The sequence below is a fragment of the Filicampus tigris genome, chromosome 1 (assembly GCF_054856515.1).
Source record: "Filicampus tigris isolate MCC_2025a chromosome 1, RoL_Ftig_1.0, whole genome shotgun sequence".
In the NCBI taxonomy this organism is placed as follows: Eukaryota; Metazoa; Chordata; class Actinopteri; order Syngnathiformes; family Syngnathidae; genus Filicampus; species Filicampus tigris.
The window spans coordinates 11,629,558-11,646,893 of NC_141217.1; the positions used below are offsets into that span (position 1 = coordinate 11,629,558).

At 41.6% G+C, this 17,336-nt stretch overlaps 1 protein-coding gene and 1 long non-coding RNA gene across 4 annotated transcripts in view; one reads left to right on the forward strand and one right to left on the reverse strand.

Moving 5' to 3' along the window:
• Positions 1–3,359: 3,359 nt before the first annotated feature.
• Positions 3,360–17,336, reverse strand: part of acot7 (acyl-CoA thioesterase 7) — a 44,053-nt gene continuing 30,076 nt past the window's right edge. For all 3 annotated transcript variants that reach the window (XM_086052269.1, XM_086052276.1, XM_086052262.1), the window contains 2 exons: positions 13,476–13,660; positions 3,360–3,730 (listed from right to left, as the gene is read on the reverse strand). In XM_086052269.1, coding sequence (XP_085908395.1) covers positions 3,632–3,730; positions 13,476–13,660 — 284 coding nt within the window. In that variant the 3' untranslated portion in view covers positions 3,360–3,631. The remainder of the gene's footprint in view (positions 3,731–13,475; positions 13,661–17,336) is intronic.
• Positions 9,372–11,911, forward strand: LOC147152758 (uncharacterized). Its single transcript, XR_015089657.1, has 3 exons — positions 9,372–9,675; positions 11,181–11,252; positions 11,327–11,911. It is a non-coding gene; the product is annotated as an uncharacterized LOC147152758 (long non-coding RNA).

The window sequence follows — 17,336 nt, forward strand, 5'->3', positions numbered from 1 at the left end:
ATGCCGGCTCCAAGCCGAGAAAACAGCGGCGATCTTGAGGAAGGACTCTGCTCTGAAAATGTGTCTCTTGCGTGTAATGGCCTGGTGTCCCAATATTTTTGCCCATATTGTGAACAAAAGACGGAGGAATATCAACTCACTTGTGAGACAGGCACTTTACAGATGGGCATGTCTCTTGTCGTATATACATGTGACCTTGTAGTAGGATGTGGACAAGGCTCAGGTTTCTGTGTGAAAATAAAGCTGCTCAGTCCGTCAAAAAAAAGAAAAAGAAAAAAAACGACTGACAATGTCGCTTAAGAAATACAAAATGCTCACTCTGCTACGAAAGATGAGAGTTTTTGTTTCCAGCACCGGCTCACTTCATCTTTTAATCCATCCTTATGAGCCCTTAATGCTTTTCCTCTTGCTCTAGGCCATCGTGGCCTTGTCACTTTCTCCACTCTCTGATCCGTCATTGCTCTCATTCAGATGACATGACGCGGGCTTCATTTCTTGTTCCCAATTTGTTTGATGTACATCTTCCTCAGGTGTCTTGAATAATTTCTGACCTTGTTTGTTCTCTTGTATGCATGTGTTTTTCTCCGGCTTCCTCCCAAATTCCAAAAACTTAGCATGTTAGGTTGACTGAAGACTCTAAGGGCTGTATATTTTTTGCCCAGCGCAAGTCGAGCGCAAAGCGCAGACGAATTGTGCTTTTGGTATTTTTGCAGACAAGAGCAGTTTGTGACATGGTGGGCATGAAAACAGCTGACTAGCTTGCCGGCCAATGGAAGCGGTTCCTCTCATTCCTTTTATGGTCAGTGTGCAAGATGCACACAGTCTTTGACATTATGGATGCAGCAATAGCAATATTATATTTGACTGTATGGGATGAAATGTTTGTTCTGTTAAAATATATTTAACAACAACATGGTGTTGCGAATCGATTCTTTTATTTTGTTTACATTGATGCCTATTGTAAGTAGTTTATATCGATTTTATATCGATTTTCGATAAATCATTACATCCCTATTGAGGACTAGTTCCCAACAGTATTGCATCCATTTCAAAACAGCTGAATGCCACATACGGTTGGTAAACATCAGAGCTGGCCATTTTACTAAAATTTGCCGATCCATTTATCAGCTTCCGCCTTCAGCCGGGGTAGACTTCCACTGTCCGTCCAGCATGAGCAATATTTGAAACGAAAGACTCATCCTGGCATTGAAGCCTCACCGCGGCCAGACTATATACGTCTCCTTTTAGGACCCAGAAACCTCGGCCGCGGCCAACGGGAAACGGAAACCGCGCCGCGGCCATTGAAGCCTCACTGTGAAAATAGACTTTAGACGATGACATAGATGGAAAAAAAAGGCCTTCCGACTATTCTTAATCTGTTTATTTTTTTTCAAGGTTCTCGTCTATTGTTTCTCGCCTACAAAATGGGTGTCCTTCATAGGCAGATAGATGGACCGCTCCATCACATAGGCGGAATGCCCAGCTCTGGTAACCATAGTTACCACAGCAAGCTGCAACCAGCCCAAATGAAATGACTGAAAACAGTGGTGAAAATTTACACGTGATGGCAAATGTGTTGTTAAAGAGCAGTGCACGTAATTGCATTTTAATAAGAAGAGATCATGATTAGTTTTCTGAAATGGATTGTGTTCTCTTTTTCCCTCAAAATGCTTCAACCTCACTCGGGTTAAAAATAGATTCAAACTGCCTCGTGGAAGCTGGGTCCTAACTTAATTTTTATGGAGGGAATGAAAAGCTAGCATGCTATGTTGGAGGGACTCGGGGGACAGAAACAATAACCTTGAAGATCCAATGACAAATCATTTTGTGCCGGTGCAAGGAGTAAGAGCAGAAAAGGTGCTTTGCTGCGGTGACTCTCCGCCGGCAGTCTTTTCACCATCTTTCTCTTTGAAACAATCATCATTCTAGTGCATTTTTTCATCTCACGGAAAATCTTTCCAGCTGTTGCGTGGAATGAAAATGTGAATGCTTGTCGCACAACTTTCGGATTTCTAACAAGCAGCTGAACCACAACAGGTGTTCAGCACATCATCCAAAAAAATGTCCTGGTTCTATTAGAATTAGTATTTAAATAGTCATCCTCTCCACGTTGCTCGCATTTTGACATCAGGAGACCATGATGACACCTGACAGATGATCAACATACCTTGCCATTGAGAGGCTTCCAACGGGATGTTCTGAGAGGAAAGCGGCCACTGACCTTTGCGTGTCATCAGCAGGTTGCAACACAGATATAGAGATTCAAAGAGTCACAGAAAGGCATGCATAGAAAGGCTTGGAAATGTATTGATCGATTCATGAAGCGCAAACACCTGCTGCGAATTTTGCAATTCAGCCCCTTGTTAAAAAACAGAAAGTTGTGCAAAAGGTAATGAAACAATGAACAGGAATGTTGTACTGCATTTTAGACGCATCCCGAAATTTCAATATCCCGAACATTTTTGGGTAGTGCATTATCAAATATATCATCGCTGTCCGGCGGAAACCCTCTATGTCCGAATGCGGTCAATGCATGGTTAATTTTTTTCGCAAATCGATACTAATGGTCCATCCGCACTTTGTCTGTTATTTTACGCAATACTAACCAATTTTAAGTGGTAAAAAAAGAGCTTGAGAATATTTATATTGGTGCGCTGGATGCCTGTATTTAATGTCCGGATGTTTTTGGTTTTTTTTTAAATTCAATTCAATTAACTTCAATTCAATCCAGGCTAGCATGTCATGCCTACAGACTTCAAGTGCACGGCTGGTGCTGGCTCTGTGTTTGTACTATTTTAATATCAAAGTGTGTGTGTTAATGTTTCCCCCCCCAAAAAATAAAAAGGTTATAATGAGTTTGTTCCAAATCCTTCCTGATGAGAAAAGTGTGTGTAAATAGGTACTATATACTATACAGTATATGCCATTGAATTTATATTTTGGTAATACAAAGCTGGTGCGAGACACAAAAACAGTGAAAGTGAAGAGTATGGAAGTGACAAAGCAGAGCAGAATGGAGAATCAGTGTGCCCAATTTTCACAGGAGGAAGGAAAAGAGAGCAGTGAGGCAGAGTGTGAGAGCGCAGGAGGAGAGCAAGGGTGGAGCGGAACACCGGGGGGCGGGGGGGGGGGTGTCTTTGGTGTTGTATGAAGGCGTGGGAGACATGTGAGTTGAGTCAAAACCCCCCAAGCCACCCCTGCACCTCCCCCTCTCCCCTTTGATTTCACTCTGAACGACAGTGGTGAAAAGATGGGTGGCGTGTGTCCTCTCTGTCAAGGCATGCCCGAGACAATGACATCATCATCCTCATCACCGACATAATCATCATCATTGTCAAACGAGGACATGGGGCAAGAGCTCAGATTCACGATCAGATCTTTTATTTGTTCATCACGTTTTTTATTATTTTTTTCATCTTTTACTCACACTATTACCCTGTATACTTCATCAAGTCCTTTGGAAAGCTTCAAATAGAAGTCTAGTCAGTAGTTGCATGTCACAAAATTAAAATATTTCTCTTATTTAACGCGTGTATATATCAAGGTTCAAAGGTTCAGTAGGTGGCTACAATTACAGAAGAGGACGAGCAAACGGGACTTTGTTTTCCTTTGGTGTTGAGTTGCAGCCGTGTCACTGCTTGGCCTCCTTCTCCGCAAGTCTCTTGGCTTTATTAAAGAGGTAACGGGCTTGGCCTTCATCATAGCGCCTCTGCTCCTCCTCGCCATTAACCTGAGTAGAAAAGAAAGAAACAGATATATTGCCCCATGCAAAATATCATTCCATCGGCTACCATTTTCAAATTGGAATTTAGTGCAATGTCCATGCATCCATTGTCGATACCGCTTGGCCTCAAGCGAGGTACACCAATCGCAGGGCCCAGAAAAAAACGACCGTTTACATTCACCTATGTACAATAGTCTTCAATCAACCAGACATGTTAACTAAATATAGAAAGCAAAAATGTACGTTAGTTAATCCACTGGATCTAAGAGGTTTTACTTTACAATACTGTATCTTTGTTGCAGGTTTTTTTAAAAGTGATTGTTTTGTGTTTTTACAGTCCACCTACTACGGGAATGCCTTCTCGTGTGGGGAAAGGAGAGCCAAAGTTCCTGTTGCACTTTTCAGCCATTAATTGAATGCAAGGAGAAGAGTAAAACACAAAACTATAACGAGCACACTCATGCAGAGGCTGCAGCTCACGCGCCAAGCTCCGCCTCTTAAAGGCACAGTCATGTATCTAACACAGAGCCACTACAATCTGTACAGTATTCTCTATGGGTTTAAATGCATTTCCAATGACTTAAAAAAGAGTGATTTAATAATTCTAAATGCATTTGAACCATTTTGCGTATGTTTTGATTACAATGGTCAGTTTTCTAAAGTTAAAGTTTTCTAAATAACCTTTTGCATGGATTCAGAACCTGACCTTGTTTTTCTCTTGCACATTAGGTTTTCATCATAATAATAAATATAATACAATATGTAATATGGTAATTTATTTAGTAATATTTATGAATCATGGGTTAAGTTCAGCAACAGGTGCTTTTTTTTTCTGAAACGTCATAGCTATAAATTACAATGCATGTTAAAATCCGTGTTGCGCAAGCTTTTATAGGTCAGACTTAAAAATGTAACAAAACAGGAAAATATCTGAAAACATGACGTCCTTTTTAAATCAACATCAAAAATACATTTTTGGGGACACATAAAGCCTTCACTGATTAAAATTTGCTGTTGATCGGTGTGATGTGGGTGGTTTTAAAACTATATGTACATATATAAAGAGCTGGGCATCTTCTATCCATCTATAACTTCTGGGCGGTATTTCCGGCGTGGTCCCGGTCCATCCCTCGTCGGCGACAGGCAATCGGTGTCGAGAACATCATTTTCACGTCACACGCAGGCGCCGCACAAGCAGACGTATCGCCAAATAAAGACAGAATATCAAATAAAAACAACAGATGCACACAGACACACGCACAAAACTAAATGGGGCACACGTCATTGCATCTGTGAGACCAAAAGTTTGATTTGATATTTGTCTTTGTTTGGCTGCATGTCAGGAGTGGGGCACCTGCATGTGAAAGTAAAAAAGTTGCAGTGGGCAGATGAACACTGAAGAGATTCTTAAAAGCAATAGCAACGTCAAGGCTTGTCCACCTCTGGGATTCAATGTCACATGGTTGACTATGAAGTTGAAAACAACTTTTTCACCGTCACTTAGCTCAAGTCAGCTTTCAATTCACGCGGTTAGCCACGTGGTACCTTGCAGTTGAATTCGTCTGCCTTGCCGCTTGAAACAGCATGTCCGCCCACAGCAACAGCACCCGTGGTAACTTTTTCAGCGCAGCCGGTCCTCTCCCTCGTCTCCCTCACCAGACAGAGGAGCACGCGTGCGACTGTTTATTTTTAAATACACTCTGCAAGTGAAGATCAGCATTCATGGCTTATTCAGACAGAGGCTCTCCAATCTGCTCACACCAGGGGGTTGGCACATTCAAGAGCACCTGCCACTCAGCGGCGCACCGAGCACCGAGCTGACAGATGGCGCTTTAACTTTATGGAGGGAGCAATTTGGCAACACATACGACAAAATGTCAGCATTTTGGGGCAGGAGCAGGGGGGGGGGGGGGTCACCTGGCAAATGGGATGACAGTTTTATATCGTGGTGCAGAGTAACGAACGCACTACGGAGAGGACTTCCCTTTATGTAAATGTAAAGACAAGCCCATCCTCAAAGCAAGAGTTAGGTGTGCAGGGACTTGCGCAGAACCCTGACCTCAACCCTATCAAACATCTTTGGGATGAACTACAGCAGACTGGGTGAGGTATTGTGGCTTGCTTGCTTTGTAATGATGTGAAAATATTTGAAACGCACGTTGGAATGAGCGCAGCAGAGTTGTGTTGGTGCTAGCAAATCTCGCCATCTGTTAAAAAAAAAAAAAAAAAGCTCAAAAACAAGCTCAAAAAAATGGATTGAAACTTGTCCAGTCCAAGCATCATATAGCACTAAATTTTTGTCCAATTTCATTGGGCAGGTGCAGGGGGGCTACAGGTAGATAAGTGGATTTCAATAGAAATAACAAATTAGACTTGATAACATAAAGCTAAAGTTGACAACCATGGCATTGAGTATTGATAGTGCACTGGAATGTAATATCAATGTATGTGTCATTTTCAAAAACAAGCAACACAAATCAAATTCAATTATTTCAAAACAACAGGAAGAAAAATACCACTTGCCAGAAATGTATAAGACGTTGTTCATCAGTAATTGGTGTTAGAAGCAATCATTAATGGCTTTGTCTCTATTGACTGAGCGAGACAGCATTGCTGAGACCCCACGAGAAAGTGTACATTGTGTTCCCTTGAAATGGTTATTCACACAGCAGCTGCAGATTAATGACTATGATTATCCTACCGCTAATGGCTACCAGCTCTCCTCAAGCAGTATATTGTGTTTCAAATTTTATACACCAAATGTCAGAGGAGATAAGTAAAAGCTGATTATTCTGGCAAATGTTGGACACAAATCCAATTGTCATTTAAGGGGAAAGGAATATATACTCTTGACGACTCCAAACTGTTTTTCCTTGTTTTTTAAACAATAATGCAACTCCAATACAATTTACACAGCAGAAATGTTCAAGCTGAACTTTGAAACCTTGCAGCCACGATTCTTTATTATGCAAGGAATGAACATCGGGATGCGGTCACGAATATCTCAACTCTGCCACGCTTGTCGCCATTAACCCGTTGACTATCGCGTTGAAGGCTTGGCGTCTAAAAATAAACACTGCGTTACTTGGACTACGGCAGGTTGCCACGACAACCGGGCTTGTTTTCATGTAAAGGGATGCCAGCGGAGTCTCTGCCACTAAGGAAGTCGGGAGGGCGGCAGCCTCAGAGGAAGGCGAGGAAGGAAGGATGGCGGTATGAGGAAAGAAGTGAAAGGGATATCACAAAAAGGGCAAGGGGGGAAGAAAGGAGGCAGAGAAGAAGGAGAGAACGGAGTCAGAAGATAAAAGGAGAAGGGGGGAGAAAATGAGTGTGGCCACAGAAAGTATATGGGGAATGAGTTAGCGTGGAAGGCAGAAATGCCAGAAATGAAGTAAGAGGGACAGAAGGAGGAGGAGAGGAAGGCGGGACGGAGGGAGAAGCACAACGCTGAAGGAAACGGGGGAGAGCTGGTGAAGAATAACAGTAGAAGGGAGCGGGACAAATAAGAATGAAGCACGAAGAAAGGGAGTCACGGAGGACGGGATGCTGATTATACTGGCGGATGGAAGGAATGACAGGAAGAGAAGGAAGACAAGGGAAGAAGTGGGGAAGGAGGTGCAAGTTAGACGGATGAGAAGGGTGGAGGACAGGCGAGGGGAGGGGCTAGCAAGTCTTGCCAGTGTGGCCTGACTCTCAAACATAGCGGGAGCGCACACTGACAGCATCCAAAGTGCTGCCCCTCCGATAACGTGTCATATACGGTATGATATCGGACTGCGCTGGATGTAGACGAGTGGAAGACAGCAAAGAGTGCCGGCAGCCATCCTCATTTCTTCTCTTCTCTTTTTTTTCTGTGGCCCAACACAACAATGGTGGCGCTTCTTTGGGCGGGAGATACCTCCAGCGCCACCTCCCCGACCCATGCTGTCCTCCTTCCCCAATTTACATGACATCCCCCTCCGCACACGCACGCACGCACGCACACACACACACACACACACGATTGCTGAGACCCTGCTGAGCTAAAATGGGAAATTCTATAAATAGACACAGTGGGCTCAGTGGGGAGGAAGCCTGGTCGAGAGAAAGGGGCGCCAGGGTGGGGGAAGCACCTGCAGTCAAAAATAGCCAATTCTGTCTTTCACCTGGACTATTTATAGAGCACAACTGGAGCCGAATCTGTCACAATGTCATGAAATATTCATCGGTGAAGGCGCTACCGTGTGATTGTGTCGCTGTCTATTCAAAGACCACGCATGGTGACTCACATGTAAATCTAAGATGTATGTTACAAGTTTTAATTAAAGCTGCAAGCGCCGATGGATGCGTCATTGCAACGCCATGCCTTTTGGGGGACAGACATACAAAGTGGAGGACGATGGAGGACTTGATGCGAGTACGGATTTCCACTGCATATTAGCAATTCAATGTGGAAAAATCGACCTATTTGCTGCTCTTGTGCTCGTACTAAATCCCTGTTTATTATAAAAGTGGTCATTTTATACAGTTCGGGGTGTTTATGGACAATTGTAGTAAATAAGTCATGGATTTTCATTTTTCATCGCATGGCTTTCAAACACTGTTTACAGCACTGCCTTAAAATATAACCGACAAAGCAGTAAATCAGCAAAGCTAGACCTCCATTTTACCATGGGTCACTTATGCCCCAAAACTACAAAATCTATATTAAAGCTGCAAGTAGCGAGTGAGGGGCCCTTTTTCATGGCAAGCATCAAAATGATCATCAAAGTCTGACGCCATGCTCCGCCCACATTAGATAGCATAGGCAAGAAAGCCTCACAATTTCAAGTCATCCAACTGGTTCCCATTAGATCTCACTTAGGGTTCCGGAATTAGGCCAAAATGCCTGATTTAAACCAAAAGGGTCAACTTCCTCTTCAATTTGGGGCACGGTTCGTTGAGAGATTTTTGTGCATCCTGTCATGATAGACGTGTCCTTCAAATTGTGTCCATTGGTGAGAGTGGCGTCAGCGGCTAATTAACTCTTTTTTTTGTACGCCTAAGTGTTTATTTTTTTATTGTAGAGACTATGTGGATAAATTTAGAAAAACAATTCCACACTACTGTACACTATACTCGCCGTCATCCAGCTTGCATGGCAAATTGATGTCGTCGCATTTCCGTTTCCGTTAAAGTCCCATCGCTGGCGTTAGGGTTATCATCAGGTGCTAATTGGATTGAAGTGTTCCATCTTATTCCTTGCTCATGATAAAGCATTTGTTTGGTGCACAGGGGGACAGCCATTAGATGTGGAGTAAGTAATAGAGCTCACGTGAGTGCGCCCTCATTTTGATCTGGTCTCGTTCCTTGTTTAAGACAGCAGGAAGACCGAAATAGCAAGACTTAGCCTCATGTGCCTCTCTTTCGCAGAGAAATGAACATGCTTGGTGATGTCTTGAAGCTAATGCACACTGCACACGCAAACATTCAGGAGCTTTCTCTTTCAAACGAGCACGTCAATCCTTTCTACGTGAAAGTATTTATGTCCAACATTATCTCGTAACACATGCACACGCGTGCACTTTTCATTTGGCATGCTCCAACAGAATTGCGGCTGTGTGCGCACGTGCCATTTACAGAGGCGAGCATGAATTATTAAACTCACCATCATCATCATCATCATCATCATCGGGAGAGCTCATTTTTGTTGTTTTGCTTCTCTTTTCATCGAATCGAGGCATAGAGATACATTACACCGAGGGCTTTCCTGGCTGCGGTTCAGTGACATTAAAACAAAAGACAGGAGCAGGTCATTCCAGATGGAAAAGTGGCTCTAATGAATGCGTGGACGCAGGCACACAAAAGGCGCAATAAACACAGGCTTGTGTCAAATGGAAATGGGGACAGTGGCAGGGGCTTTTGAAAATGCAGACTGGCAGCAGAGGCGGATTGCATTCGAATGTCTGTAAGGCGCCAACAAAAGCAAACAGGTGCGTTTCCAATCCTCACCACCCTGCACTCCTCCGCCACCTACCATCACAGCACATTAACATACATTTAAGTAGGGTTGCGCAATATATCGAAAAAATGTTGAGATCCCGATATTGGCACATGCAATATATCGCAAAAACATGCAATACGTTTCCTTTGGATTTCTGCTTTTTGTCTGAATTTGAGCAGTCAGATCCAAACTGAAATGCGCATCGACATCCGGTCATTTAACATTATCTAGGGGAATTACAAATATTTAGCTAACAATAGGTTGAGCTTGCTTATTTTGCCGCATGAAAAAAATACTTCTTTGATTGCATAATATAAATGTAATTTCTTTAGGTGCATGTTAAATACTGCAATAAAGTCGTTGTCTTCAACACACACATCTCTTATCGCATGTTTTTCTGGAAATTGAAATTGAATATTCAAGCACAAATGGCACAGCATAATAAACAGAAAGATGATAAAAGTCATATTACAGCAGCTTTGCCGTGACAACCTTGTTCTTTTTTGTTCTCATCAAATCTTCGTGTGCTTTCTGAATGTGTGCACCGTACTGCCCCCTGGAGGCCAATGTACAACGGAACCAGCTCACCTCCACAGCAAGTGGAATAGGATTATTCCGTGTGTGTAGGAAGTGTTATATTGGAGTGAAATGTATTTCATGTTCAATAAAAGTTTGTATTTCTGAACATTATTTGATGAAAAAAACATTTTTCAATCAAAATTGTAACACGCAATGGCATGATCAAGTATCAGTCCTCAGTATCGACGAGTACTCATATTCTTCAAAAGTACTCGTAATTAAAACATGGACAAACATATCTGAGGCCTGATTGAATCACTCGACCTATGTGGTAAAATAACATCACAGCGTTTCCATCCATCCAAGTCCCACAGGGGAGTGCAGGTGAAAATTGGACTTGTGTGTGAAATCTTATTATCTGCATGTAATCTGCTGAGCTAGGCAGCAAGGCAAATGCACAGTTAAGGGCAGAGCTGAGCATTTTACAAAAAATTAGGACCAAATAGTAATCGCCTATATATAGGCCGGCCCGCCTCTCATTTTAAACGGGCTTCCGTTAGCGTTTCCGTCTACCAACTTCGACCAACTTCCACTAGCACCTGCTGAGCGATATTTGAAATGAAAGACTCACTGTGGCATGGAAGCCTCACCGCGGCCAGACTTAATGCATCTCCTTTTAGGACCCAGGAGATGTCAAAAAGCCTCATCCGCGGCCAACAGGAAACGGAAGCCTTGCCGCAGCCATCGAAACCTCACCGCGAAAATAGATGATAAGATGAATACATAGATGGAAAAAATGGGCTTCCGAGTATGCTTAGTCTGTCTATTTTTTTCCGTCTTTTGTTTATTGCCTCCAAAATGGGCACCCGACATTGGCGAACAGGCAGACCGGTCCGTAGGCACCGACAGCCATCTTGGGTTGCCTAACTTGATTTAATTCTCCGTGCTGTTTTCACATTATTTTATTTCTTACAGTGAAAATGCACCAGTGAATGGCCCACGGTTGTCCAGCCAGTCTGGGAGAAGTGCTTCATGCACATTTTAACGGTAAGAATGTGATTATACATTTTCTCTAATATGCAGAGCTGGGCATTCGTCTAAGCTTTCCGTCTATATTTCAGACCCGCCCAGTCGGTCCGAGTCAGCCGAACAGCGTTGAGAATGGACTTTACCGGTACCACGTCACACGCAGGTGCCCCACTCCTAACACGCAGCCAAACAAATAAAAAATAAATCGATGTTGTCGACCTTTCGGTCCCACAGATGCACTGACGTGCCCCATTTTGTTTTTATTTCACCGATCACCACGCTGTGCGGCTGTTGTTTTTATTTGATATTTTTTCTTTCTGTTTGCTTGTACGACGCCTGCACGTGATGTGAAAATGATGTTCTCGACGGCGATTGGCTGTCGCCGAGGAGGGACGTACTGGGTCGGCCGGAAATACCGCCCAGAAGATATAGATGGATAGAAGATGCCCAGCTTGCTAATAAGTTATATCTACGAGTGCTACTCAAAGATTCATCTACACCATGCTGTCAGAAAGATGAATAAAAAAAATGAAAGCAAACGCCCAGTCAGGATAAAAATTCTCTGCGAAATGTAAACCTAACCTCTGTAAGTCATGATTCACGACACTGAAGTTAGTTTACTCTGCACGGACGATGCAAACCGTGAAGTTCATTCTTTGAGAGGCTCTCATTACTACATACAGGGACACTGGTATAAAACGTGCACTGATAACACCTTTTTCAGCACCAAGCGAACAGTAGTTGTCCGTAACAATGGCAACGTAAGATGGCTGCCCTCTGGCTTCAGCCGCGAGGGGCCAATTGTTAGTCCATACATATATAAGTCTGCCAGTGGGTTATTAGTTTCACAACAATTCATTTTTAAAAACCTCTCCTTCCCTCTTCCTTGTCTCATTACACAATCGTCCATTTTTTTCCACCCCAAAACATAATTACATCACCTCTTTCTTTTGCAACTTCAGAGGCCAGGTTTTTAGCCTAAAAAAGTTCAACTGAGTGGCCGGACAAGGTTTGAAGGGCAAGCGTCTACTACTTAACAGCGCAGTAGAATACTGTATGAAAACAGTGAAGTTGTTCATTTAAACAGATGGCAGAGCTGCACACCAAGCTTCAACAGCAGGTCTCCCATTGCACTCAGCAGGTAATCACAGAAGCTTTATATGCAGATCGGAAGTGCTAAATCAGCCAAATGTTTCGCAAACATTCAGGGATCTTGTTAAGACATTAGTATTCAACCTTCCTCAGGACATTAATGCAACACACAGCGACGCATTTAATCAAAACGGAACCCAAATTAGCAGAATTACAGGCACCGACTCTTTTTGTGGGCAGGTGATTGCCTTAAGGGGGACACAAATACTCCTAATCATGATCACCACATAATAATCCTTAAAGTACCACCACCAACTTCTCCCACGTCACAAATCTCAGTCCGTTGCCTAATGTTAGTTTCTACTTCGTACTTTTCAAATGTTTGTTATGTCACAAGTCAATTTTATATGAACCGGTCTCTTATCATGTTAAAATAACGCTGAAATAATGATTGTAATTATTCTTTATGTGTCCCTATATAAATTGTTTAAATGCTTAATACAGCCGTATGCAGAAGCTCTTTGACTGGATTTTATTTTCAATGCTGAAATAATTTATTGTTTAACATCAAATCATAATTATTTACTTGCATTCCTGTGTTTGTGTTAGTGGCTGAATGTTATGCTTGATTAATTTCTGCCCATATAGCCAGTTCAAATTCAGGATGATCCCTGAGACAAATCTTATCTTATTAATGGACAATATGTACATTGGTCAATACATTTCAATGAATTAAATAGATGCTCTATGTGTATGCGGGCTCGGAGGCTATAGTGCCATGTTTCATGCAATGCTAATTTAAAATCCTATTTAACAAGTTCACACACTGACCAGGTTGTAATTTGTTGCTCATTTGGAGGATTCTAGTTTATTTTGTTCCCTTGGTTCCAGAAGCGCTCTTGTTCTTGCAGTGGTATCCAAGCAACGCCACGAGTTGTGTACGATTTGAATACAATAAAGGCTTTATGACAAACAAGTCAAAACAAATCAGTCCAAATTCAATACCGCGGCACTAATCACGGAATGTACATCAGATGTCAAAACCTAAATCACTCCATACGGGGTCTGCCTTCACCGACACGGATGAATAACATGACATGTTATAACAGGGTTAAGCATCATACTGGAGAGTCTGAAGATGGTACCAACCTTAAGGGGGGGGACGGGCTGAGCTTTGCCGTACTTGTCCAGCGAGATGAAAGTGAAGAAGGCAGAGACTGCACGATAGCTCACTTTCTCGGTGTCAACCAGCGAGCAGGCATCGACCACCACTTCTATTTCCATGGACTTGTTGCTGATGAACGTGAGACGGCCTGTCACGGTCACCACGCAGCCTTGACACGGGAAGAGGAAAAGGGAAATGTCTTCCATTGGGTGTTTTCATACAGTCACATGCTGCTGGTTTAATAACATATGCGGTTCAAATGTTGTCAAAAGCGAAGCAAGTGAAACGTTCCTTGCCAAATCAAAATGAAAGACTTTATATCTTTACAATTTTTTAAGCGCTGCTGGTAACAAGCCAGGTATGGCGAAACAAATCATGCGCTCTTGCATTGGACTTCCATTTGTTTTATAATAAACATCATGCTGAACTTCCACTGAGAAATTTAACAACTCTGACCTGTCAACGATTTGATAACATTTTGTGTTTAGTCAAATCTATGTTATATACACATATGTTGAGAAAATAAAGAAGTAAACTGTGTGTGTGCATTCATTAAAATAAGTATTCTTCCACTTTTGTAAGTGGGGTTGTTTCTTTACTCCTTTTAATGTGCTCAAAGTGTGTTATTACTGCGGGTTGCCACGGAAACGTGGAAGGAAGGCATTATCCCTGCAGTCTGAGTTCTATTTTGAAGCTCAAATAACAAACTAGAGTACAAGGAAAATGAAGATGTCTTTGTCTGTGCTGCAAACATTCTTTTGGATGTCAGATCTAGATGTTGAATCCTATCGTCCTCATGCTTTAGGACATAATGTCAAAGTCAAGGCTCGCGGGCCACATCCGGCACGCAAGAAGGTTTTCTACGGCCCCTGGGCTTATGATATTGATTTATTATACGAACCGGCCCGCAGACCGCAGCAAGCTGGCTGTGAGTAGCAGATGTGATCGGGTCCTTCGCGCCTGCCGATGACGTCACGCTTTATAATATATTGTAGCGTCTTCCGAGAATACATCGTCAGACGTAGTTTAATTATCACGTTTTAATTAGTCCAACCGGCTATTGTGGGCCGCAGCCGACGCCAATACAGTACGACAACCGTTCAGTCAAAAAAAGTGCAACGGCTCTCCTCTTCGTCCTTCGCTCCTCTCGCTCGCATGACCTCATATTCAGCGAGCCGCGCGATGCATTCATTTTCCTCAGAAACAACACAACTCGGCAAAACATAAATTCGACCACAACACAGATCACCCCATTTGTCACACTATTTAGATAATACATTACTTTGCATCTGTGTTTGTCAACCCCTGGCTGTTGTGTTTGCTAAATAAAAAATAAAATCAAATAACGGACATTACCGCTACTTTTGCGAGGATCGTCCTTCGGTCGTCTACGTGCCGACTGAAGACGTCACGTCACTGTTTTGTGGCTTTCGGAATCGGATTGTGGTGAAAAGTTATTCGGAGTAAAACACGTTTTATTAAAAAATACTTCACATTATGTACATTTCATACAATCTTGCAGCCCGAGTGAACCAGAAAATTGTTCCCAGTTTGGCAGGAGAAACGCAAACTGGGTTTGCTGATCTTGTTTCATAAGACAGGCGGTGGCTTCTTCTCGGGTGGAAGTGACGTACTTTCTTTTTTTTTTTTTTAAATCTTTTATATATATATACATTATCGAACAAGAAAACATTTGGCATTCTTCAGAAAACATTATCTTGATACATCAGAAACAGAAAAAGAATATTTGCAAGGCCTTTTCAAAAATGTGTTTCACAAAAATTGCTTTAAGTGTTTAAAAACATAAAATAAAGTAAAAACGAAATTTGAAGGTAACAATCATTGAGACTCTTCAAATTCAAACATTTTAGTGACGGGCACTTATTTCTCCATTTGCTGGAGTGAATATGGTATTTACCTAGTATAATTATTATGTTTATCAAATTTGACAACGGGGGGGATTAATCTTTGAAGAAAAATATTTGACTTTATTAAAGGGAGTGATATTTACGATATTGTGTTTTAGCCAAGCATAAAGTGACGTTCGAGATGCCTTGCAAACGTAGCAGTAATGTACTTTATTTTATTTTGTATTTAGTAACTCAGAACATACAAACACAACAGCCAGGGGGGTGACAAACATTGAGGCATATATATATATATATATATATATATATATATATATATATATATATATAGAGAGAGAGAGAGAGAGAGAGAGAGAGAGATTTTTTTTAAATGAACATTAACAAACCAAACCCAGTTATTAATACATACATAATACACAGAGAAAAGAAAAAAGAAGAGCTGGGGGGATTTTCAACAAACATTCTAAATAAATAACATAAAGCAACAGTCTCAATCGTTTTCATATTTTTTTAGAATCTAGAATAGAATTTATGTACTGTCTGGTTTCTGCCTCGAAAATTACGATGAGAGGTTTTGTGTGACTAAATTTGGATTTGTGGATAAGGAATTTTAGGCAAAGAAATATATTACAGAAATATATCATGAAGCGTGACGTTGTCAGCAGGCGCGAAGGACCCGATCCAATCCGGACATTTTAAAAGTTTTCAATGAACATTCAGTCCGCCCCTCGGCTTGTAGCTAAATTTATTATTTGGCCCACCGTCCATTTGGCTTTGACACCCCTGACTTAGGAGATAAAGAAGTCTCTTTTGATTGCGTCGGCTTTATGGGTTCCCATCAGGCACTTCTAGAAAATAAAACTGCTGCAAGGGTCTCGATCAGAGGTTGAATCGATGCAAACGGTCGCAGGCCACATTTGAATGTGTAAAACAGACAAATGGGTCAGGTCAATTAGTGGATAAGGTCAAAGTTCAAATGAGTATGAAAAACAGGTTATTTTATTAATAAAACAAAAATGTACTCATTCTATAATTTTCATATTATAATTGATTGAATTATAATAATCAAATCATCCCAAATTGTTACATGTAAATTATAGAACCAATTAAGAAATTACATACATTACTTAAAAAAAAATCTAAAATCTATTTCAAGAATCCAATTTCGGTAAATAAAATGAAAAAAATTAACAAACTGCTAAATGAATGCGACAAATAATACAAGACTATTGACAGAGGTGTGTCCTCTGTTGTTGACTTGGCAGTGTCAGACCACTACTGTGTCTATTTTAACATCGCCAGTTTTAACCATCTAGCAGTCCCGGTCAGAACAGTGAAGAAACGCTACCTATCTTCTGAGGTGGCAGCAAATTTTATCGAGATCTTAAAAAACACTCCTGCTGACATTTTACCTGCACCCTGTGATCTTATTGTTGACAATTTTAACCTACATCTTAAATCATCATTAGATTCAGTAGCTCCACTTTTAATTAAAACAACAAAAACAAAGACTGTACCCCCGTGGAGAAACAATGCTATCAAAATATCAAAGAGAAAATGCAGGAGTGCAGAGAGGAGGTGGAGAAAAAGTAAACTTACAGTACACTATGAAATTTTATGCGAACAACTGAAATCTTACAATAAAACAGTAAAACTGGCAAGATCTTCCTATTTCTCAAACCTCATTACAGTCAATAAAAACAACCCCAGGGTTCTCTTCTCCACCTTTGAACTTTTAACTAGTTCTGATTTTAATAAGTCCCCACAGAGACCAACAGATGCTCTCTGTGAGGACTTTGCAGACCACTTCAGAAGTAAAATCGATGACATAAGATCCAGTCTTTTAGCCCGTCAAAACACAAGTTTTAATAAACCCGGACAATCATATTTACATGAGGAAACACTGGAAAGTTTTGCCCTGGTTGATGCAAGGACACTTGTTCGAGTTTTCTCCCAGGTAAACCCAACAACCTGCCT